The 25,298-nt window shown below is 31.0% G+C and overlaps 3 protein-coding genes across 3 annotated transcripts; all 3 read right to left on the reverse strand.

Moving 5' to 3' along the window:
• Nucleotides 1-3,412: 3,412 nt before the first annotated feature.
• LOC134237414 (putative ankyrin repeat protein RF_0381) lies at nucleotides 3,413-4,523 on the reverse strand. Its single transcript, XM_062719517.1, has 2 exons — nucleotides 4,230-4,523; nucleotides 3,413-4,066 (listed from the first exon to the last, which is right to left on the reverse strand). The coding sequence occupies exons 1-2, from the start codon at nucleotides 4,507-4,509 to the stop codon at nucleotides 3,705-3,707; spliced, it is 642 nt and encodes a 213-aa protein (XP_062575501.1). The 5' UTR covers nucleotides 4,510-4,523; the 3' UTR covers nucleotides 3,413-3,704.
• A 4,640-nt stretch (nucleotides 4,524-9,163) lies between these two features.
• On the reverse strand, nucleotides 9,164-10,343 carry LOC134237415 (ankyrin repeat domain-containing protein 50-like). Its single transcript, XM_062719518.1, has 2 exons — nucleotides 10,064-10,343; nucleotides 9,164-9,959 (listed from the first exon to the last, which is right to left on the reverse strand). Exons 1-2 carry the CDS (start codon nucleotides 10,341-10,343, stop codon nucleotides 9,616-9,618), a joined length of 624 nt encoding a protein of 207 aa, XP_062575502.1. The 3' UTR covers nucleotides 9,164-9,615.
• A 6,378-nt stretch (nucleotides 10,344-16,721) lies between these two features.
• LOC134237408 (putative ankyrin repeat protein RF_0381) lies at nucleotides 16,722-17,476 on the reverse strand. Its single transcript, XM_062719511.1, has 2 exons — nucleotides 17,197-17,476; nucleotides 16,722-17,083 (listed from the first exon to the last, which is right to left on the reverse strand). Exons 1-2 carry the CDS (start codon nucleotides 17,474-17,476, stop codon nucleotides 16,722-16,724), a joined length of 642 nt encoding a protein of 213 aa, XP_062575495.1.
• Nucleotides 17,477-25,298: the final 7,822 nt, after the last annotated feature.

Here is a 25,298-nt window from a genome sequence, read left to right on the forward strand (position 1 = left end):
TAATTTGATTTTCACATTGTTTATTGGACCAGTTTCCTTTTTTGAGAGAATAGCCATTGGAACACGCATTAATATTGCCGTTCGCGAGTGGAAATTTCGTTGACTTATTAATTAAATTAATATTTGTATTTAGTCTTAAATAATATGTTTTTTCTGCATTGCTTATAAACATTTTGGTCAAAGAAGAACAATGAAATTTTATTTCAGGGAAATTCCTACTTATTAATTCTAATAAAAGCCCATCCAAACTATAAACGTTTCAAACATCTTCTCCTGTGAGATTGCTATTAAAATTATTTAAGATTGTGGTAGTTATCTAGATTTTTTAGATTAACTGCCGAGATCCATGTTTAATTTACACAGGTAGTCAAAGCTCCCCTTGACGAATGCTATCTGTACATAAGGCAAATCTCATATCATATTTTTCTAATTTGTTTACATCCCCATGATCAATATCCATGAGAAGTTTTGTTTAAGTAGGATGTATCATTACTTTAGAAACGAATCTTTTCAAAAAACGTTTACCCTTTTACAAATCAATAAACGTTTGGTCGGATTCCGTATCCAGAGCATGTAAGATAGGATCAAACACTAAATGCACCATTCATGCAAGTTTAATCATAAATATCATAACAGACATTTTTTGTAAATAAGGTCCCATTCGAGTCACAAAGTATGGAACATATGGAGATTACGAACAGTATTGAAGATCAAAAGTCCATAAAACAATACAAAATAGGAGTAGAGCAAACAAAGACCTCGAAAATATTAGAGGTGGATCATGCACCATGGAGGAGTGAGCATCCCTGCAGTATACATGTGTTCTGAATTGTTAATTGAGGCTTTTTCAGAAAAAGGTCTCGATTTTTTTTTTTTTGCATATTGTTTAACGTTTCTCTCGAGAATTTTTCACTCATATGGAGAAGCCACCACTTGCCGGTGGAGAGCTGCAAATTTTGTCTTATAATACCCGGCACTTACGGCCATTGAGCAGTGTGGAATATTTTTCGTGCGACATGGGACTCCGGTTTATACGGTGTCATCCAAAGGACCGGTTTCCACGTCGCACAATGGGATTCTAACCTGCGACGTAAGGATCAACTCCTTACTCCACGACTCAAGAATAGACGCTCTAATCATTTTGCCACCAGACGGGCGAAGTCTCGTTGGTAAATACTATAATATGACTTACAAATGTGCTATTTGTACACATTTTCGATTTGCTATACATTTGTGTCTTTGTCAACCACATCTTTCCATTAATTGATGCACATTTTCTCCAACATAAAAAAACACATTAGATTGATAAATAAATAGTAAAAGCGGCTTAACCTTATGACTCATTTTATTGACTTTATCAGCCGCCTAAAGATCATTTATCTTGTTTGATTTTTATTTTTTAAAAATTATTTTTCTGCATTTTAACTAGTTTCCCTAAATGCACATTATGCTGAATCTAAATATCTGTATATTTTATAACTAAAATTCAGTACATAACAACCAGACACTAGCGTTTCGATTAACTACAATTTCACAATTATCTACTATTTTTATTTCAGTTTGAATATCAACTTATGCTGTTTATGGTACCGCATGATTTAATAATTTAATTACCTTATCTAAGAGTATGCAATATTCAAGATGTATAATCATCGAATATTTATACTTGCGTTTTCAAAAATGATTGTTTAAATGTTATTATACCTGACATATATTATTCGTAGTCATTTTTTGATCTCCATTAGACATGTTCAATAATTTCTTTCAGTTTTAAGCAGTACAAATGATTTGTTTAAAATTCGATCATGAAATATATTTTATTGGACCCTTACAAGAAAAAAAAAAGAAAAAAGAATTGATCAGACTCAAATTGTAAGAATTTTTTCTGTCATACCATTATATATGAGGGGCATTTCAAAAGTCCTGAGAACTGTGTAATAGAAAATTTACCATTTCACGGAAAATATTTAGTTTGATATCATTGGAAAGATCAGAAAAATATACACATATTGTGACGTCACTTTGTAATTTTTATGCATATTTACTTATTTGATACATGCTAATTCATAATAATGATATTTGTTAGATTAAACTATTGACAAAGTATGTCATAATGCACATTCAATGAGAATCATTTTTCCTTCTAAACTTAGAGTTTATTGCAAATTATCCGTACGTTTTACTCTCTATTTATGGATTTAAGAAGGAATATTCACAGTTTCTTCATTTCCTTTAGAATTCCAGATTTTATTTAACAATTGTTGAGTGCAGTATCGTACATCTAAACGATAACCTATTTAACTACGTTCGATCCTGATATTTAAAGTCTTAAACTTTTTCAGCCAAGTATATTTTTAGTTTTTGCATACATAGCTTAAGGGGTCAATACGCTTCTTTTGGCGCTACAGTACATTTAATATGACCTTTTTGCACTGAAATTTGTGTCTTAATCAAAAATAATATTTTTGACGTTTTCCCTCCAATATTTTTATCCAATTAAAGCATGAAACAAAATAAACTCTAAGTTTGTTTAAAAAAAGACATTTAAAATTGTGACTAAGAAAAAGTTTCAAATTGCTTCGAATAATCAATTATTTGACATTTCTGCACTAATAAAATGTGATTTTTCTGGCATTGAAAATTTAATAAGCAAGAAAATTATTTTAAAGTCTTAAAATTTTTCTGATTTTAAGCAAATAGGTCAAATTTATCTTGAATATTTAGAAAAGAACATCAAAAGTTGGGGTACATGTATATGATGTAAATTTTCAGATATTACTAAAAAAGTGTCAATTTTACGTTAAAATTGGTTCAATTTTCCCCCGGATTTTCAGAATATATTTATTATATTTGTCACACTTTGTTGATAGAATTCATAAGAAATAATTTAATAGATATTTCAGAACCAGTATAACAAGTACACATTTCACTGCAAAAAACAGCTTTGTGTGCAACCAGGATGGGAAAATAGGAATCCAAAATTAAGAGTACTGATATAGTTCAAAATGGAAAAACTGATCATTTTCGTCTAAAAAACCTTCCGCCACAAAATATAGCCCCTAGCTTAATTCTACTTGAAGGGAATTTAATCGCGGTTTTTTCATTGAATATAGTTAAATTTGTACTGTATAATTCAGATTTAATGTTAGAACTTATAAACGATGCAGAATTTTATTAATAAAGGACCTGACCAAAATATGCTAAAAATCTCAGGATCGAACGTCATTAAGCTGCATATAAAACACGAACAAGAACGTGAAATATAGTTTATGTTTATGTGACTTTCATGTACTGTTAAATGAATGCATAAATAATATATACAACATGTATGCGAAGAAGAATAATAATAAAAACAAAAAAGTTTTGTTTTCATTTTTATTCATAGTATTTCACTTTAGTGAAAATACCTCTCTCAGAAAATCACAAGCTCTTTAACATGGATTTTGTGTACTACATTATGATGCTAGTTCTGATACTAGTACATACACATACATGTTCTTGGAAAATGAAAGTTCTGTTATTGATTACTCCTTTGTAATCTTCACTTTATACATGGATGACCCATGCTCAATCTGAATTCTCTCCCTAATCGGCCGAACTCATACCAGTCGCATACTGCTTTACCATGACATTTCATCTTATAAAGAAGAATTTCTTAATATCTGCAAAGGTGCAGATTTGTTTTGTTATCATGGATAGTGTATTCAGGATCCCACTGGAATTATACGGTCACAATTTGAAATAGCCCTCAGTGACACTTTCACTTTGTGGATCAGTTTTAAATATTTAGTTTTCAATTTTGGGTTGGACATAAGATCTTCAGGGCTGAGCCAATTATCTATATCCTTCATCTGGTATCCACAGTTAAAAAGTATTTTGACAATTCTAGTACAGTCATTATTTTCTCCTGTTGCCACAAGATGGAGAGCAGATTGACCAAGGTCATCCACAACGTTGACGTCACTTCCGTGTTTGATCAAGTATTCTGCAATTTTGAAATTGCCGTCCTCCAAAGCTATCAGTAAGGGAGTTTTTCCAGAGTTGTCTTTCATGTTTACGCCTGAACCTGAAAAATAAATGTAAAGATTTTTTTGAAAAAAAATATTTCTCTGATGCTTCACTGAAATTCAAATCTAAAAGTCAAAAAATCTACATCTTATAGTTTTAGAAATAAATATTTGAATCATCTTTTGTGATATCTTTGAAAATTTTGAATCTATAAAACCTACCTGATTTGATTAATGTTTTCACCATGTCTATATCGTTCATTTCAACAGCAACCATAAGAGCTGTTTTGTAATCATCATTCGTCATGTTGACGTCAGAGTAGGGTAGGAGAACCTTAAGAGTATCCATATCACCATTGACGATTGGGGTAAATATCAGAGGTTCTCCATTTTCATCCAGAACGTTAACTTTGGTTCCAGATTTTATTATCTTTTGGAGTGCAGTGGTGTCTCCATTGTAAACTGCTTCCATAAGGTAAGAGATAGAGGTAAAAACATTCATTTTCTTAAGTTCGTTTCAAGTGATAATTATGAAATAACTGTACTGAAAAATATTTTGTCAGCCTTTTTATATATCCTATCTCATTTCATTAACATACCAATAATTCTTTCCATGGCATACTCTGAATCCTATTGGTCGACACTCAAACAAATACACCAGCTCATTTGCTACAGGTTTTATCCTTCGGTAGACCACAATTTGTCAAAATTAAATTTACATTTTCCTTGACTTGTCGAAGGAGATGATTTTTTTTTATTTCATACACTTTCAAAGGAGAAACTGGGTTACACAACCGAGTGAAACATATACTCCAACTGCGAACATAAATTCAATGATTCATACATGAATAAGAAATTATTTTGATTTTTACTTTGTTTATTGCACGTGCATCCTTTTTTAAAACGACAATAGAAATTAAAACGCAATAAAATTACTGTTCTCAACTGGAAGTCAACATATAAGTCAACCCGTAAAATCGTGGACAAAACGTTTTTCTCGAAAAGTAATGGGCGCACTAAGCTGAAAATTTCAGTAAATGTTTATTTATCATATCTAAGTGCATGATAATTGTTCTGATAAAATATAGGCAAAAATAAAGATTTCATTATGCTTGAATGTGCACGAGATATTGTCCTACGGCGCAGGGTAAAAAAACCAAGGTTTTATTAAAGAATACACAAGTTTGAATTCAAAATAAAAGTTTTAAATACATACGATTTGGATTAAAATTATCATAATTCAATTCCACAATAAATTTTGTAGTCTTTGTAAAAAAAATTAATGGATTTGCTTAATTTTTGGCAGTTTCTGGAGCATTCGAAATAGGAAAGTGGTAAACACAACACATGAAAAATGGCGACGTTTTCTGACGTTACGGCGCACCGGAGAACAGTTCAGTTTTATTTCGATGTTGTAATGACACCTATAGAGACTTGAAATGATCATAGAAGAAAAAGATTATAAAAATATCACCATATCTTAAGTATACAAATGAAATAGGAGTTTTCTTAGCGAAGTTTTTTTTTTATCGAGTCCCTGGGGAGTACAAAACATACGGACAAACTCCTAATGTAATAGCAAAAGACGCTGTCACAGTGGACCGCAGATATGAGATTTTCTATTAGTTGAATGATGGTGAGAATATTGTCCGTAACTTACTTATAAATCTTCAGAAGATCGCATGAGGGTGCCAACTGGTTCTTCGACTGTTTATGGAGACTAAAGAATGTGTATCAATGAAATTCCTAAATTGAAGTCGGACTCATCCAACTTCATTTTCAGCAAAGATAAAACGTGACGCTGTTTTAGACACTTTGACGTTATAATCCATGCGCCTTAAGGTGATACAATACATGGCATAAAATCTCATAATTTGTTTATTTATGCATATATTTATCTGAAATTTGCTGTGTATATTACTAAAATATGTATAAAATAATAGTGAAAATTTCAGAACGCAATGATGTTTATTTTTCACACTAGACAACTTGTGCACGATTTTACGGAACAACCCTCGTACATTCCTAAAGTTTGTAGTCTTATTGTTTGAATGTATAAATGTATTTAAATTGATCTTCACTGATATGATTTTGTAATTAATCAGCCTTGCTTATAAAACGTTTGTTCAAAGCCGAACAAATGATTTACATTTGAGGAAAATATATGCTTGTTCAATAACTTTACAAAAACCTATCCCCTACAATTTTCTGTCCAACTTTGTTCTTTTCTGAGTTTGTTATTTGTGCTTTCTAAGATTCAAGTCAACAAATTTTACAGTAATTTAATTTAGTTATTAGAAAAATATTACAGTCAAAAGTGGGCTCAAAGATAACTATTTTTTTTTTTTTAATACATTCTACTTCATATGAATAACATTAACAGACCAGCTTCAAAAGATCATAAAGAGCGTCCCTGGCCAACAGTTTTTAACAGAATATAGAATTTATGTAATATTACATATTTATCAACTGATAATTGCGCTGAAAAATATTTTAAATTCAACTTGAAATTTTAAGTTGCTGTGTCTTGCAATATTGAAATGTGAAGAGACATCAATACATGTTTAATAGACAAATCCAAATAGATACATGTAATCTCATCATCTTTGATATATGTAGTTTGAACTATCGTTTGTCCAATATAACAAGGGTCTGTCCTTCCTGATAAATACGGTTCATTATCACAAAATTATCCTGTACATCCATGATGCACCTTTACTATCCTGTGTTATTTTTTTAGTTTATCGTAAGTGGGACACAGGGTGTTACCTACCAAAATCAGTGCTGAATCCTCCCTGACCCCTGATCCCAAATCTCCTGTTTTTAGAACTCTGTCTTTGCTCTGCTTATCATTGGTATTATTTATTTGACCTTGAACATGGACACGGTTTGCAATCACTGTCTCTCGTTATGAGCAACTTATTGGAGGATTATTAAATTCTTTATTGTAAAATATTTAACTACGCTTAGGCAAAGCAAAAATATGAATTGAATAAAACTCAATATGAATATCGTTTCTTCGTGTGAAGGTGTATTTTTTAAAAAATAAGAGTTCATATCCCTTATATATTTTTTAGGGGTTTTCTCCATATGTTTAAGAGTATTAACTTACTCGTATTCACTGTATTCTAAGGTTTTTATAGGCCATCACAGAACCAAGGAGATGAGTTATTTATGAGAAAGAGTGGTTTGGTTTGTTTTAGGATTCCTGGACTAGAAAGAATTAATTTCTTCCTACGTGTTCAGTAAATCATTTGTATGAATAGAAATTTCCTCTTTTTTGTATTTTATCAGTAAAATTTGCATATGTTAAAAGTACATACAAATTATTTATAATTGTACAAAATTTGGCAGAAAGACAATTACTTTTTCACGATATTAAGTGAATCACGTGTTTGCGTTATTTTTCTACAAGCTGGAATCTATTTTGTTAATTAAGAATCAATTGCATCTAAAAAAAAAAAAAAATACAAAAATACTCGATTTTTCAAAGCACAAAGACAGGTCATTTATATAATAGAATCATGCATGTTTCAATTTTCTAAGTCATAAATAGTCATTTTCAAAAACAACGCCATCAACAAAAAAAAGAATAGACCTATATGAACAAACCGGTGTCTTTCCCTCATCATTGATTAAAAAAATAATTTAGTAATAAACATAAAGGATGGATGTAATGAAATAAATCGCACAAAGTACCTTTGAAAACCTATCACCAATTAATGATTCTTAATTGAATGTTTGGAATATTCCAAAATCTAAAACATTAACTCATAAATATATTGTACTGGGGACATCTTTGAAAACGTTTTGATAATCTTTTCAAATGAAATGTTATCATATTAAATTTACTTAAATGTATTAATACACCACATTATCCTACATGTGCTTGTGTTTAACAATGCGTTTTAAAAAAAAAATTTTTATGCAGACAAGTAAAATTAATTATCTAATAAGAAATCAATTTTTTTACAACAAACTGCACTTACAAATGTTTATGAAACAAACAAAAATTTATTCATTAAATAAATCTGAAAAAATATAGCACTGGTTTTCTGGTTTTCTTTTGTCAAGAATTGATCGTTAAAAATACGAGATGATGCTCACATTGCCCATGATATTGGTTTTGATCGTTTTTACGTTTCATATAATATTTTTTTCCTCAGATGGCATATTAATATTTTCAACACCAGGACCAGACAGTGTAATCAATGAGAGCGTTTTATATATTTTAGATTCGTAGAAAAAAACTTGTAAATAATTCCCTATATAAAATTAAACTTTTTATTTTTTATTACTTGAATTTTTTTATTGTTTAATTGACTTTGAGCTATTAGACTTTTCGGTATCTTAATATATTTCATGCTAAAATATTCGCTAATATAGGTTGAAAATCACAAATTTAGGAAACATTGAAAACACTTCGAAAGGATTTTTTCCAGCGAACTTGAATATATTTTAAGTGAAAAGTTTTCATATATGACGTTGTTAATCAAAACAGTCAAAGATGCTATATCTATTTGAAATCGTTCAATTTCTTGTCAAGTGAATTAGAATGTTAAATATTGGAAATTCCTTAAAAGCATTTGTCAGATTTTTACACAATAAAAAACATTAATCAAGTTTCTGAGTCTATTTTAATATCAGAATACCAAAATAGATTATGTATACCACATCACTCTTCTTACTTGTTTCTTCTCTTATTGTCCCATGCTGCCATTGATCGCCCCAACTGATATTGAAGGAAATATTCTAAGTCTACTTGCAACTCTTCCTTTTTAGATGAATAAATAATCATTATTATATGGACAAAACTGACATCTGACATCTACAATATGTGTTAATTAACATTGACTAAAGAATACATTTTTATATGTTTTGAATATAAGATCGGGGTTATTAAAAAGAATAAGTGGGCAAAATTGAAAAAAAATATCAAATTTAAACTTCATTTCAGCATTGAGGTAAACTATAATACTTAATATATTTTTCCATTGCCTGATAGAGCTGATGGCAGAACACAAGATCAGAATTTTTTTTCCGGGATTAGTGTGGATGATTCGGGATGGGGGCTTAAACAAGCATATACTTCATTAAGAAGAAGATTAAATACATATACAGGTGTATTGTAAATTTATTTTCAATGATATTTTGTTTCACAATTTACACGCTGATACAACATTTTGACCTTCGTCAAAATGGTCATGCTTTGAACATATCTCAGACTGGCACATCGAACAATAATGAAAATTCAATGTCTTACAAATGTTATATTGCTAGATAGTAGAAAAACAGTTATGTTTCAAATGCACTACTTAGGCAACATTGTCAGACACTATCATTAGCCGTTGTTTTGAAAGCGAGTATTAGAAATATCACTTTGCAAAATCGTCACGAAAGTATCTGTAGATTGACGACAGAATGCGACTTTTTTCAACCTCTGTGTCAAATTGGAATTGTTCATTCATTTTTGTTTTCTATGTTCAACGATAATGATGTACATGTACAAAGGAATCTGCCCATTTTCCTTGACCTGAATTTTCTTCGTCAAGCATAGAGTTGAATCTCATCTGCAAAGGTACAGAATGGTGAAAAGACTCCTTCAGACTCATGATGCCTCTCCCTTAATAACCTTTATGGATGCCTTCAATTTATGGACCAGCTTAGAATATTTTGATTCCGTTTTTTGATTAAATGAGAAGTCGTCATAACACAGCCAACTGTCAGCTTCCTTCATAACGTATCCACAGTTAAACAGTATTTTAACGATTCTGGTACATTCATTATTCTCTCTTGTTGCAGTGAGGTGAAGCGCAGATTGGCCAAGGTTATCCACTGCATTGACGTCACTTCCGTATTTTATCAAGTATTCAGCAATTTTAAAATGCCCAGCTTCCAGAGCTAATAACATAGCGGTTTTTCCAGAATTGTCTTTACAATCTACTCGTGCACCTGTGAACAAAAGGAAGGGAATTTAAATACATTTTTTCAATATCAGTAATGAACTAATTTAAAATTAGTGCATCGCTTATTTTTTAATATTCAATTCATCTTACCTGATTTGATTAACTTTTTAATGATGTCAAGATCATTCATTTCAACTGCAATCATCAGAGCCGTTCTGCAATCTTCATTTGTCATGTTGACGTCAGCGTAGGCCAGGAGAACCTTAAGAGTATCCATATCACCATTAACGATGGGGATAAATAACAGAGGTTCTCCGTTTTCATCCAGAATGTTAACATCGGCGCCTGATTTTAGGAAGTTCTGTAGTGAAGCGATATCACTATTACCTATACACTCATTCAGATGAGAGGCTGAATACGCAACTTTCATTTTTAGTCAGTTCCTGGCAAGTAAAATGTTCCAAAATATACTGCTTATATAGAGAGATCTATGTTCCTTTTATAGTCTTGTCAAATACAAGAATTTGCATATCACAACCGTTTCTAAAACATTTGATTGGTTCATTTAACATTGCTACCTTGAGATTCGCTATTTTTATTTGCTACACATTTGATGATTAAGTCGACCACAGTTTCTTAATTAATGTAAAACAGATTCCTTCACATGTCAATCATAAAATTTATTGATGATAATGAATTAAACAACATGTAATAAATTATTAGTTACAACAGAAGTTTTTATCATAATGATTTCTTTCACATAAATAGGATTTAAATGAGGGCAGAATTTCCTTGTATCAAGGGTCAAGTCTCATTATCTCAATTTCGATATAGAATGAATGGAATATTTTAAAAGGCAGAGTTGATGTATCTTCCCTTTTCTTGATTAAATATATGTGTACCCACAGGAAATTCAAAATAAATTGGTTGATTTACATAATTTATAGACAAATAAATACTTATTTTATGAATTGATTATTTTTCCTTCTATAAAAATTTGCCCATAAAAAAAGTGATCATTGATATTTTGTACTGTTTAGAGCAGATTAAATCCTTATATCCAACATACCACAGAATATCAGGATATGGTTAAACATCTTTTAATTGACATAGTAACGAAAACAACACTTTAAAAATTCAAGATGTCGAAATACAATCATTGTGTTTAAATTCTTGTCATAAAAATGTTCTTGTTTATTTCCATTTTATTTCCATTTTATTTTATATTAAAACATTGTATAAACATGTGTGTCTAAAGTAATAAGGTATCAACTCGATATTTAGATATGTATACATGAATCCTTCTATGTTCTGCTCCAAAAAATGTATTGTTTGATAAGCTTGAAAACTGTTCGTTAACTCCGACATATCCTATTTAAGTTGTGTTATATTAATGGTTTAGCTGCAGAACTGTAGCTCTCCGAAAAAATACATATATTGATATTGAAAAAACTGTATATTTACAAAAAAAGTGCACAAAAAAGTGCGCTGTTTCTCGATTTATTTCTCCATGTTTTTAAAACTGCCATCTCAAAACATCACTAACCGTGTGTTCTTAACATACTCTTTCACTGTTTCCTCAACAAAACATTCCTTATAATTGTTTTAAATAGCCCTCCTGGCCCTGAAATTGAGATCATCGAAAATTTCGCTATTTATGCTGCCACTTTGGTTTGCAAGATAATTCGGTCCAACGCGCTTCGTACAGATGTAAACTACAACGGTAATTGGCAGAGGAGTAAGATCTTTATTGAAATCTAGCTTTTTTGCAATTGATGTAAGAATTTGGAAGAAATAATCCAGAACCGAGCGTACTTTTTTGTGCGCAATAAATATACAGTTTTTTCAATGGGTGGCACTGTAGCTCTCCGGTCTATCAATATATATTTTTTTCGGAGAGCTACAGTTCTGCAGCTAATTGATACCGGTAGTTTAGACGAGAATACATACGAAAACCAGCAATTCATTTTACTGCTAATTTTCTTAATTACAATAATCACAAATGGTTATTATTTAAGCCTAGATAAAAGACATTACATTTTTTTCTTCATCGTATTTGTCATTGCATTTTTAGAAAAAAAAGTCTGGATAGTATAAAGAAAAACATGTCATACTAGTATTATAAAACAATTAATAAGCTTCTTAGAAAAACTAAACGTAGCAATCTATTCTTTCTGATCAATGTTATTTAATATTTTTTCTAAACGTTCCCTATGATGCATCTTCAGTAATTTCGTACAGTTTTATTTTCTAAACTCTCATGTGTTAATATTGTAATGTTATCATGAGCATTATACATGTACATTGCAAAATAAATAACGTTAATAATATCACGATTCACGATTTTAGATACTAAGGAGATCATATTTCATGGGATGATAATTAAACATCGTTATACTAAGGAGATCATATTTCATGGGATGATAATTAAAAATCGTTACTGCATGGTACCACATGATTAATATTGAAATAATAAATTAAGTCTCATTTGAAGGTTTTCAAAAATTAAGCTTTATCATCAATTATATTTATCCATCTGATCAAAAATAATGTAAATGTCTGACATTTATGCACTGTAGAGCAGTAATTTATCTAATGTATTCCTTGATTTCAGATACCAAGTATTCATTTTATTAGTAGGAATGATCAGATGGTAGTTTATGGAACATGTCACTACGGCATTGACATTTCTAAAAGTACGAACTCAAAAGAAAATAAATGATACAATATTTGTGTGAACTATTGGACAGCTAAAATTGCCATTCAAAAAGAACATACAAAGAGTAAAAGGCTGGCATACAATGTAAAAAATATATAAATAATCATGTAACATTAACATAGATTATTATCTTTATGCATATCTACCTAAACATGCATGCACGTACATGGGACCTCACGATATTGAAAAATCATTATCTCAGTTAGAAAATCTCATTCATTTGTAGAATATTTTTAATTCTGTATTAGAACGAGTAGGACAGGAACTTTAAATTTATGGATGAACATTTGCTTAACACATTGAAAATTGAAAGTCAGTTGTTCTTAAATTATTTACTTACAAGCTTAAGGGATGAACAAAAAGTTCGCGAACTATATCAGTTTCTACATAACCACACAATACCATCAGAGAGAAAATTGACACAATGTAGGTCTTTGACATGTTCTATCTATGTGTATCGTTTATTCAACACAGTCATTAGAGTCATTTGTTATCACTTCATCGCCCATTTGTTTAAGATAAAATTAGGGTTATACATATCACCATAGATATTAAGTAATAGAACATAGCTATAGATATTATTTTATCCTAATATTACAAGTTATCTCACTGGTGTTCTTACAATTCAGAGATAATTGTATTTCCATGCACATAAAGAAATATGAAGTCCATTTTTGTTGCAAAAGTTAAACACTGTCCAGTAAAAGAAAAGATCACATACGAGGGCCGTTCAAAAATTACGCGGACTTGTTGCACAGAAAAAAATATTTGACGACATAATCGGGCAAAATGTCACACATAATATAAAAGAATCTTTACTAATATGGTCTTCAAAATTTAATATCAAAATGTTGTAAATTGGTATTAATTTTGAGTGATTTTTCATGACATATCATTAAGTCACGGAGCAGCAAAATCTTCGACGTCACAGGCATTATAAAAAATATGTGATTGAGCTTTCATTTTCTCAACATTTTCGAAAGAGTACCTGTACAGTTTGAGTTACCTTATCTACTCAACATCCAAACACCATTTCTTGTCAAGCTTAAAATCTATTAAACAAGTAAAGAATATTCTTTTTTTTTTGTTTTAAAACCAAAAATTGCAGGTATTTATGAGATATAGCGTGACATTGGTCACTCTCAATCACGTTCTTTACAGTCCGGACAAAGTTTTCGTCGATAATCTTCTTCCCGTCCTCCCGTATAGCTTTTTTACAGAGGTCTAACGGTCTAAAATTTCAATAAGCTACTTTTGGAGGAATGTCACGAATAACCTAGTTTACTACAAGTTTTATTATGCATATTTTGGATCTATATTGGCGATATCTCGAGCATTACACGCAATTTAACAAAAGTGTGGTGCGCCGTCAATTCAGGAGACGTCATTTATACAGTCGTTTTCACGGGAATCGCATCAGAGAAAAATCACTTTATTTCTGTTAGTACTTCAAATATCATGTCAGAAATTTCAATACAAAATAACAGAACAATTTAAAGATACATTTGAGAAAATTGTCGAAAAATATTGCGAATTATAGAAAATTATTGAGTTAAATTTTGGATTCCGCATGCTTTTGCTTCAAGTTTTTTGTCGTGCTCCGTACCTCTCCATCAGCGATATCAATATACCGATAATTTTAGTAGAATTTTTCTAATATACAGAAATTTTGCCCCAAATTTATTGAAATCTTTACGGTACATATTTCTGTGAAATTTCATAACTATATGACGTCTATAAGAGTAAATAATAGCACAGTCCGCGTAATTTTTGAACGGCCCTCGTATAAATGACACTTAGAAGAAATATGCAGTAAAAAAGATTACTGACATTGTAGAGTACCAATTATGTCAATTAGAAATGCAAATCGTATACAGGTCAAAGCCAGGTCCTCTGAAAACACTAAAGATGGAATCAAGTGCCTTAGAGAAGTAAGCATCCCTTGGTGACCGGTCAAACTGTCATACATTGCAAGTCCTCTGATCAGGAAAACAGACTAATCCGTTTCTTAACTGATATAAAAGCAATGACCAAATCGGCAGGAAACAAATAAGAAGAATCAAGCAGCTGATAATTTGTAATTACGAGGATACATGTAACTGAGAAATACAACAAGGTAGTCTACTTCTGCATACACCATGGTGTTATTGTTAGTTAATAATATAAAGCATGAACTTCATTTATTAAGTATGGAGATAACGAACAGAAATGAAGCTTAGAAGATATGTAGTCTTTTGAAATCTCAATCAGCTCTCTTTCGGTCGTTCTGAACAATAAAAATGCAAAATATACATACGAGGGTTGTCCGTGAAGTTCGTGGACAAGATAAGAATTTTTAAAAAGTTGTGTCATTGATATTTATTATTAGCATATTTCAAATCCTTTACTAAATGTGAATCGAAAAATGTAAAAGTTTTTAAAAAGTGTCATACTGTGCATTTTGAGGTAATCGGGTGTAACAGACTGTAAATTTTACAATTTAGTATTTCTTGTTTCTAGTTAACTCGAAATTCACAATATGACAGAAGCACCTACAGAAGGGCAATGATCTGTCTAACCACTGCAGGCGTCGATCTGGCTATTTCTTCTAGCGTTTATCTTATATATTTAGAAACATCTCATTTCTTCATAGTCATTTATTTTTATTTAGCATAAGTATGTAGAAATTCTTTAGTTATACCTTCATTTGTGGACGATGTACGAGGGTTGTCCGTAAAGTTCGTGGACAAGCTAAGAATTAAATAAAAGTTGCGTCATTGATATTTATTTTTAGCGTATTTCTAATCCTTTACTAAATATGAATTGAAAAATGTAAAATCTTATTCAATTTCACATGTTTAATTACAATTATGACTTCATAATTAGACTTGGAATGGAGACTCTGAGCACTGCAAATTTTTAATTAAGAAATTATTTATCACTTTTTAAATTTCATTTGTATTTTATAAAATTCTGCGGAAATCTTGCCGACTTTCACATTATGAGGTTGACAGAAGTGATCACATCAAACCTGCAAAATTTGATCGTTCAAAGTTGTAAAATGGCTGAGCAATCAAAGTTTGATCTTATTAATACGGATCGGAATTATTAAAAAAAAAAGACCAATACATTTTGTAAACAATCGTGAAAACATATTAAAAGAAGCCGTATATTAGTATTTAAGTGGTTTATAGGATGACATGCGTGAAGGAAAACCATCATTCTGAGATTGCAGTGCTGTAAAAAAAGAATTTTGTAACATGACTTTACCGTATTTTCGTAAATAAATTCGTTTTTACGCGGACAGGGGTTGGATGATTGCAGGATATGAGACAGGCATTGTTAAATATTATTTTACGTATGAAACCTGAACATTTTGTTCACATATCTATGACTGGTTAAAGCGACATAAAAATGCATTGAGTTAAACGATGACTATTTTGAGAAGTTACATGTACTCGTATTATGCTTTTGACGTCGGGTTACGTCAAGAATTTTTATTTAAGTGCTCCGGGTATGAGTGTGTGTCTTTTTTTAATCTGATAAAAATAGAACTATTTGTGCTTTGCTTTTGTTGAAAACTTGCATGTTAATAAAATGAAATATGAATTGAATGAATATAATAGTTTTATATTTTTTATCAATGTTTGTCAGTAATTATCAAATGAATGTTGTCCACGAACTTTATGGACAACCCCCGTACATGTATTAGGTAAGATAGGGATGCATAGAACTTAGATGGGTAAGATATTAGCAATGATGTAAATAAGTACGTTTCATTTTTAAATAATTTTAGTCATAACAAATGACTAACAATATCAATACTTAAGTGATTCATTTTTATTGTACATGATTTTTTTATCACATGCATTTGTTTACATGATGCATATGCTGCGCATGGTTCGTAGAAAATACAGAACACTTCTTTAGGTGATTCTCAAAATCATCTTCGTCGTTCGAAAATATGCGCCTTCTTAATTAATATAAGTCCCCTATGAAACCGGAATTAGTACCGATGTTCTCTTCTTTTCCGTTGGATTTCTTCCAGTGAAGAAACATTTCCATCTGTAAAGGTATAGATTGATTTTTTATATTAATTTGAAAATGTATTCAAGATCCTACTGGAATTATAATGTCACATTTTGTGATAGCTTTTAATGATGTTTTAACTTTGTGCATCAATTTGAAGTATTTGGACTGTAATTTGGGATTGGATATTAGGTCTTCAGGACAAAGCCAGTTATCAGCATCCTTCATCACGTATCCACAGTTAAAAAGTATTTTTACAATTTTAGTACAGTCATTATGTTCTCCTGTTGCAACAAGGTGGAGGGCAGATTGACCAAGGTTGTCCACAACGTTGACGTCACTTCCGTGTTTGATCAAATATTCTGCAATTTTGAAATTACCATCATGCAGAGCTATCAGCAAGGGTGTTTTTCCAGAGTTGTCTTTCATGTTTACATCAGCACCTGAAAAAGAAGTTTCAATGAAGACACTTATTCAACGAAATTGTATCAATGAACTTATTAATTTTTTTATCATATTGTTTACACTTTCAGTTTAGGCTAAAAAAAAAAACTACCTGACTGAATTAACTTTTTCACCATGTCCACATCGTTCATTTCAATTGCAACCATTAGAGCAGTTTTACCATCGTCATTTGTCATATTGACGTCAGCGAAGGGAAGGAGAGCCTTAAGAGTATTCATATCACCATTAACGATTGGCATAAATAACAGAGGTTCTCCATTTTCATCCAGAACGTTAACATTGGCTCCAGACTTAAGTAATTTCTGGAGTGCAATGATATCACCTCTTAATATTGTTTCCATTAGAGATATGTTGGAAGTAAAAACATTCATTCTGTTTTAATATCTATCTATGTTTGAGAATACTTTGCTGACACACATCGTTCAGCAGCGCTTTTATAGGATTCAACTATATACATTAACATAACAACATGTTTTAAAAGATATTCTCTGATTTCTATTGGTCAACAGAACAATGTTAATTACTGAGACATAATATGATTTGCTGCATTTTTTTTCTTCGATAGACCACAATTAGATAAATGTATTTAACATTTTTCCTTGACTTGTCGAACAAGAATAAGTTTTTTGACACATTAAATGGGACAAAAAAATGAGCTTCACCATCCAGCGAAGCGATTCATATTAAAAACATAAAAAGAAATGAGTAATACATGACGGAAAGTTTATTGAAGTTTTTAGTTTTAGTTACTAATTATTTACACGGAATAGGTCGAGGATATTCTTTTTGTTTACTTTTTCTCAAGTTGATAGATATTTTTGGCCAATGATTTGTGGAATGTTTTAAGTGATTTGCATATAAAAAGTTTGGTTGAACGTAAAGAACGTTACCAGTTGAAGGACGTATACAAAGAATTACTTATGCAATGTTACTTTTTTTCCAGTCAAATCTTTAATTTGCATCTACTGTAACTTTTTTTTTTCGTGCCAGCATCTACTGCAACAAGATTATTGGTATATGTCAGGAGTATTTGTATTCAAATATTAAAATATGGAGATAACAAACAGTATTCAAGCTCAAAAGTGCATAAAACAATACAAAATAGGAAGGGAGCAAACACGGGCCTCCAAAACTTCAAAGGTGGGATGAGGTGCCATCCAAACTAAGTGTTCAACAATTTTTTATGAAACATCTTAATTGACTTCTGGGATTTCATTCTACATGATCAATACATAGACCTAGTGGGGGTGGTGACTGCTATTAGGGATAACTACTACTCCTAAGCTTCTGATATCACCTCATAAATCTAGCACTCAAATATAACAGAATACCTTCAGGATAGTAAATAAGTTTATTTTATCGATAGATAAGAGATTAAATGGCTTGTTAAATGCTTTAAACATTTTGGTTCTATTAATTTAAGGAACAATGGGTAATATTAGTATATGAGTGCAGTTTATAATAATAAATAACATTATATAGTAAAAATGTTTTATATATTATATAAATGAAGAATATTAAATGAATATAGTTATTATATTATTATTATAGTTATTAAACGTATATAGTTATGCATAAATAGTACTTTATTACATGTTTATAGTTTTTGACACATTATTTTTATATACATATGTACATATTTGTTTCATACTAGTATTTGGATATTTCACTTGAAAAAGACGCTAACAAGCTCTATAAACGTAATGACTTTAACTTTTCTATCGTCAACTTCCCTTACTTATGCAGCAATATACCTTCATTACCTGCATACGGAGTTTATTTGTCTTCGATAAGCAAGAGCATGCTTCACGAATGAACAATTTCTTAAACGAGGTAAATTATTGACAAAAATGCTGATAAAACAAGAATTTCAGCAGTCTCGTTTAAAGTCATTATTTCGTAAGTTCTATGGTCGATACAATGACCTTGTCAACAAATACATTGAGTCAAATGTTAACTGACGTTTTTCATACTTATTGTTAGGCCATTATATATACACTGAATTGACGATCGCTTTTTCCCAATCATGACAAGGAGCACAAGGTGGGTGTGACCGGTCGGCAGGGGAGCTCACTCTTACATGACACCCGATCCCACCACTGATGTTCTTGAGATCCTGTTTGCTCTGCTCCTATCTTGTATTGTTTTGTGGACTTTTGATCTTCCATACTCTTCGTTATCTCCAAATATTTTATTATATGATTAAAACTAATATAATATCTTCAACACAGTTTTTTTTTTCTTATCTTAGGAAAAGATAAAGCAATCAATAAGTTTACTTTTCATTATCAATTTCAGTACCCTCACTGGTAGGCAATTGGCACCTCTGATAGATCGATACAATGTTTTATATTATTGTTACATGGAAGAACTCTAATTTCCGCCTCAATTCTTATAAACTTTACAAGCCCATAACTCGCGTAAACTATATAAGCAGTTTTCTGAATTTGACAATAATGAAATCGCTTTACTTTCTGATGCTTACACTCTAAAACAATAGTATATTACCCAAAACTTTTGATTATTAGTTAAACCCATCAGAAAAATGTAGTGTTAACTGAGGAGGGACTCAACTGAATTCCTATTTTCATTGCTTTCTTTGTATGAAATTTTTAAAAATATTTTTAAATAGGCAATCACAGGGTACGTTTTTAGAAATAAGTGTCATTGTTGTTTTTTCTATCATTATTTTTCTTTTTAGGTACATTTGTCCAGTAAAAATATTTAAAATATAATAAATCATATTTCTGTCACTTCATAAAGTACAAAACTGAGGTTTGATCATTATTATCTCATTTTTTTCTCTTCTTCTACGAGAAACAATTAAAAAGATAGCAAGTATGAAAACTAAAAGAAATTTATTTACGACAAACTCAGTAATCAAATGCAACACAGATTTACTATGCCCTCTGTATTTTTTCCATCGCAAAAATAAAATTTTTGTTTTGAAAGGCAGATGGCTCATCTGGTTGGCTGATACTTAAACAAAATCTAAAGTGAAACTTATTTTTTACGCTAAACATTTTATGTGTCGGGGGACCACAACTGAATGAATCCTTGTAAAAAGTTTCCTTTGTATGTCAATCAAATGAGTTTTCTTCCTTGCATGAACAAGATAAATTATGCTAATGAGCATGAAAAATATTTAATTATATTTTGAATTTCTCATTAGTAAAATAATTATCTGATACATTGTAATATACAATAATAATGTGATTCTCATCTCATTTCTTGCAAAAGTTATATAATGTAATATATCCATAACATGAAGAGCTATTTTAAGGTAAACATAGTCTAAATTAAACATTTTTTTAAAAAACAAAGAGATAGGTAATATAATGAGCCTTATACATTGAAATTAGTCATTAATAATATTGAGTGATGGTTGGTCAATTAGTTTTTGTAGCATACAACGTGGTATACTCAAATTAATAAAGAAAATGAATCTGTCATGTCAGTTTCGATTGTGTATTTAAAAGCTTCATTTAAAAACTTACAATGCTTAAAAACGAAATGTAAAACTGCAAAAATTTATTAATTTATTTTTCAAATATTAACACGTATAAATGAATTTTTTTTTAATGACAAATCCTTGTCTGAATTTTAAATATTCTATTACCTCAGTTACTGGAATAATTCTTCACTTATGAAGACTGACTTATTTTTAATTGGAATTATAAAAAAAAAATCTATTCAAAACTGAAGATAAAAAAATATATGAATCTGTATTATTTCTGGTGGCTCCTGAAAAAGAATATAAAAATCTTAAGTTCATTTTCTTTTCAATATTTTTGCTTATTATCAAAATTGTATATTGCAGATTTCCTGTTCTAAATTCATATTAAATTTTCCCCAATTTCTTTTTTCCTTTTAATTTTTTTATTCAATTAGCAAAATTGTTTATTGCATTTTCATATTCTAGATATAATCAGTCTGAATGTTAGACCTAAAATAATAATAATTTCGTAAAAATTCTGCATTATATGCTGACAATTTCTCCATGTATTTCTTATTGATTTATTATTAAACTAATTTAAAGGTTTTTTTTTAATTAATCTATCGTCAATTCTCCATATTTATTGAAAATATACCACTTTCATTTTCGTTTGATGTTAAAATGCTAAATTATAATATAATTGAATGCTAATTATTTTTGCAAAAGTGGCCAGATTTTTGAAGTCAAATCAAAATTTCTTAACCTTTTACTTGTGCTTGAAAGTTGAATTTCAGGACTCTTAGAGCTTGTAGTTTAGCCGTAAAAGGAAGCTTAACTCCAGCACGTCCAATCTTGAAAATAAATGCCATGAGTTACAGTTCTTGCAATAAAGAATCGGAGGGAAAAACTAAATTCTAGATTTAATTCATGCTGGCCATGTAATTTCCTATATAATTTTTGGAAAAAATGTATTTTAAAATTCAATTTCCCTTATTTATGCAGCAATACAAATTTCATCACCTGCATATGCATATGGGGTTTATATCTCTCAGCTATTTCACTACCAAAGAGCATGTTCTACGTATGAACAATTTTAAAAAGAGGAAAGTTACTGACAAACCAGTTTAAGGAACAAAAATATCAACAGTCTCGTTTTAACTTATCATATCTCAAGTTCTTTGTTTCTTTCGATACAATAATCTTGTAAGCAAAACTTTTAATCAATAAGTCAAATGCTGATTGACGTTGTTCATAATTTATTGTTAGGCCAGTATGTACACACAGAGTTGTCGACAGAATTTTTTTTATTTCCCGATCATGACAAGGAGCATACGGCGGGTGTGACCGGTCGGCAGAGAATAGTCATTCCTCCATGGCACTTGTTCACACTTCTGATATTTTGGAGGTCCGTGATTGCTCTGCTCCAATTTTGAATTGTTTAAGGGAATTTTGAGCTTGAAAATTCTTTATTACCTCCATTTATTTCATTTCATAAAGTTGTTTCACTGCACCACAATTAAATTTCAGACCTTCAATTCACAACAGAATACCGGATGATACGAATGCCAATAGCATATCCTATTCATGCCGAATTGCTCGGAAACAGAAAAAGTTTATCTTTTTAATCAATGTGCAAGCTATCTTTTCTCACAAGTATCAATAGGTCAACCACATGACGCAGTGAAATGAGCGTCTGCTCTAGAATCGTGGAGTAAGTATGTGATCCTTACGTCTCGGGTTCGATTCCCATTGTAGGACATGGTGACCGGTCCATCATTTGAGACCGTATAATCCGAGGTCCCGTGTTGAAGGAGCAGTTGGTACGAAAAAGATCACTGCTAATTAATGGCTCTGAGTACCAAGCATAGGACAACATTTTTAGCTATCCACGGGCAAGTGGTGGCGTCACCATATGATCAGTGAATAATTTTCGCGAGGAACGTAAAAGAACAATTAAACCAAAAATTAAACTAGTATCAATGGTGAGTAGATAAAATGAATGTGGTTTCATTTTATAAATTGCTGTCAATTTACCAGCACGGAAACTGTCCAAATATCCTTTTACATAAGTTGTATAGCAGAATAAATCTTTGAACTACTGAGCACCAAATGCTTAATTAACATCTACAGAAAGGCAACATTTGAAAATAGAGAAATTACAATGTTAAATATGTCTATTATACTTTTTTTCATCATATGCGTGTACATTGTTACTTTGGTATTGTTTCCAAATCATCATTAAGTTCCTCGAATAAATTACAATTTCTTTGAACCCTCTGGTTTCTTCTCCATTTTATAATTTTTAAACTTTTTATTTTGTTCGCAATTTCATTTTTTAAAGCGTTGATGTATTTTGTGGTTTAAATTTAATTGTTTTGCTTTTTTTCATTTGCATGTTGAATTACCAATTTTCATTTTTGTATTTTTTTTTCAGCTACAAACAGTTTTAATACAATTTGTCTTGAAGTACTGTAAAATAAGGTAACTTTCAAACTTTCTATAAATCAATAGAGTGAGTCAAAAAAAGGTGAGCCTTACTCCATTTTATAGCGTGCAAAAGAATTAGTAAACCTGAATCACCAGGGGCTTGAACCCAGCTTACAGAGAACCTAGGGTGAATTTATCAAGTTAAAAGGGGATATTCCCTCTTTGTAATGAATTTGGTTCCTCATGATTGGAAAAATGGGATAATTTGCATAACAGGCGAAGCCCTTTCTGCAAAAATTATCTAACGTTTCCAACTATCGTTGATGTCCCTGGCATACCCAACTAAGTAGACAGTGATTCCCTTTACTTTTATTTCCATTGCATTTTGAAATAAAATTGTAAATTTAGATTTTAAAAATGTAGACTAGTAGATGTAAATTACCAAGGCCTCTCATGTCAATTCAATTGTCCCCGCCCAGTGACGTTAAACACAAAGACATCCTCACGAGACTTACATGCATATTAGGCCTCCTTAGCGTCAGACGCAAAGACCGACGCACGAGATTTACATGCATATTCGGCCTCTTGGCTTCTGGCCTGGGGGCCTATCGCTAGCTCACTTTTGAAACTTTTGCATATATTCCTTTGGGCAAGAAATCAAGTCGTCTAAGTTTTATGACCCCCACTTACGAAATTTGCATGCAGTTATCATAGAGAAAACTAATAGAAATGGAAATATGACTTCAACAATCAACTTCCCTAAACTTATGAAGCAATATACCCTTGTCGCTTGCATATGGCATTTATATATCTCAGTTGATATATCTAACGTATGAACACTATGTAATACAAGTTTTTACAAGTTGATGAAACAAGAGCATGTTTAACGTATGAACAATATCTACAATACTTTATAAGCAATATAGTTTTTGACAAAACAAAAGCCATTGTTTACATGCTGAACTGTCTACGGATTTTCAGTTTTTTCGAGCATGACAAGGAGCATACAGCGGGTGTGACCGGTCAGCAGGAGATGCTCACTCCTCCATGGTCCCTGTTTGCTCTGCTACTATTTTGTAATGTTTATTGGACGTTTTAGCTCGAATACTGTTCGTTATCTCCAGAAACTTCATCATTGATCATTATTGTCCCTTATTACACTGTTTGTTTTCCATTAATCTCTGTTTTTATGAAAAAAGATTCATTCCTTATAATTTAATTACAGTGCAGACAAAACATTAAAAAATTTTAAAATAACGCCAAGAGTAATACGTTTTTTGACGTAACTCATTATTATCATCTTTTATCCAATCAAATGACGTGTTACAAGTGAAATTAAATTATTCATTATTATCACTTTGGTATCGAATGCACATATGAACAATAAAGTATATTGGTAACGAATATTGATAACATTGATAATACGACGTCCATTCTGTGAACGAGGTTGGAATGCATAAATCCTTTTATAACATACATATTAATCGACCTTATACATTTTTCTCATTGATACAATTCATAAACAGGTCAAAAATTCGAATACCTAGTTCAAGACCTGAGACCAAATATCTAGGAGGTGTAACCACCCCCTCCAGTAGCACTATCTGTGTGTTATCTGCGCTGTATGCAGTCTTTAATTATCAAATAAATAATAATAATAACAAGTTGCTGTCCTTTAAAAAAGTACTGCAATACGTGGACCATATGCATGTTTTTCTAATCGAAGTTCAATTTAGAAATTTTCTAGGTGTAGTGAATATTCATGTAGGTTTGTTCACATTTTCCGCAATGATCTGCGTACTTATTACTGATTGTAGTCTCAAATCAAAATTGTTAAACTTTATCTCCGATTAGCGGCCTTTACTTTAGTTTTGTCAGTTTCAAAAATCGGGCTATTTTGATACATGTAACTCCTAATGGCTGGGACTTGACACCTGTTCTGGATTTATGCGGAAGAAATCTATCAGGGGAAAAATAGAGATCTGATGGTTCACGTGTATCAGAGCTCTGTAGCAAGCAGATTTTTTTGTCGGACCCCCCCCCCCCCCCACACACACACACATTAAAAGCCGTTGCTATTTATAGACTTCTATCAAACGGTATTGGATTGCTGAAGAAAAGAAAAAAAAATATTTTGCGAGCCTTGATGCACAAAACTCATGCCGGTGAAAATCTTTTAAAAGCTAGAACTAGTCGTCGAAGGACGTTTTTCATTCAAGTTGTTATAAGTTACATGTACATGTGTATCTATATACTGCAAGTTCTTCCTACTTTTTAAAGTGCTTGTACCATAGAATCAAAGTTTAGTGTTTCGGTGTTGATGATGGTGA

This window comes from Saccostrea cucullata, unplaced genomic scaffold (genome assembly GCF_032062105.1).
Source record: "Saccostrea cucullata isolate Sc308-1 unplaced genomic scaffold, CSIRO_AGI_Scuc_v1 ctg4613, whole genome shotgun sequence".
Taxonomy (NCBI): Eukaryota; Metazoa; Mollusca; class Bivalvia; order Ostreida; family Ostreidae; genus Saccostrea; species Saccostrea cuccullata.

Coding starts and splice junctions, on each gene's coding strand:
- LOC134237414 (XM_062719517.1), bottom strand. CDS start 4,509: ATGAATGTTTTTACCTCTATCTCTTACCTTATGGAAGCAGTTTACAAT. Junction 4,067..4,229: donor GAAAACATTAATCAAATCAG/GTAGGTTTTATA, acceptor TTTATTTTTCAG/GTTCAGGCGTAAACATGAAA.
- LOC134237415 (XM_062719518.1), bottom strand. CDS start 10,343: ATGAAAGTTGCGTATTCAGCCTCTCATCTGAATGAGTGTATAGGTAAT. Junction 9,960..10,063: donor TAAAAAGTTAATCAAATCAG/GTAAGATGAATT, acceptor TTTTGTTCACAG/GTGCACGAGTAGATTGTAAA.
- LOC134237408 (XM_062719511.1), bottom strand. CDS start 17,476: ATGAATGTTTTTACTTCCAACATATCTCTAATGGAAACAATATTAAGA. Junction 17,084..17,196: donor GAAAAAGTTAATTCAGTCAG/GTAGTTTTTTTT, acceptor CTTCTTTTTCAG/GTGCTGATGTAAACATGAAA.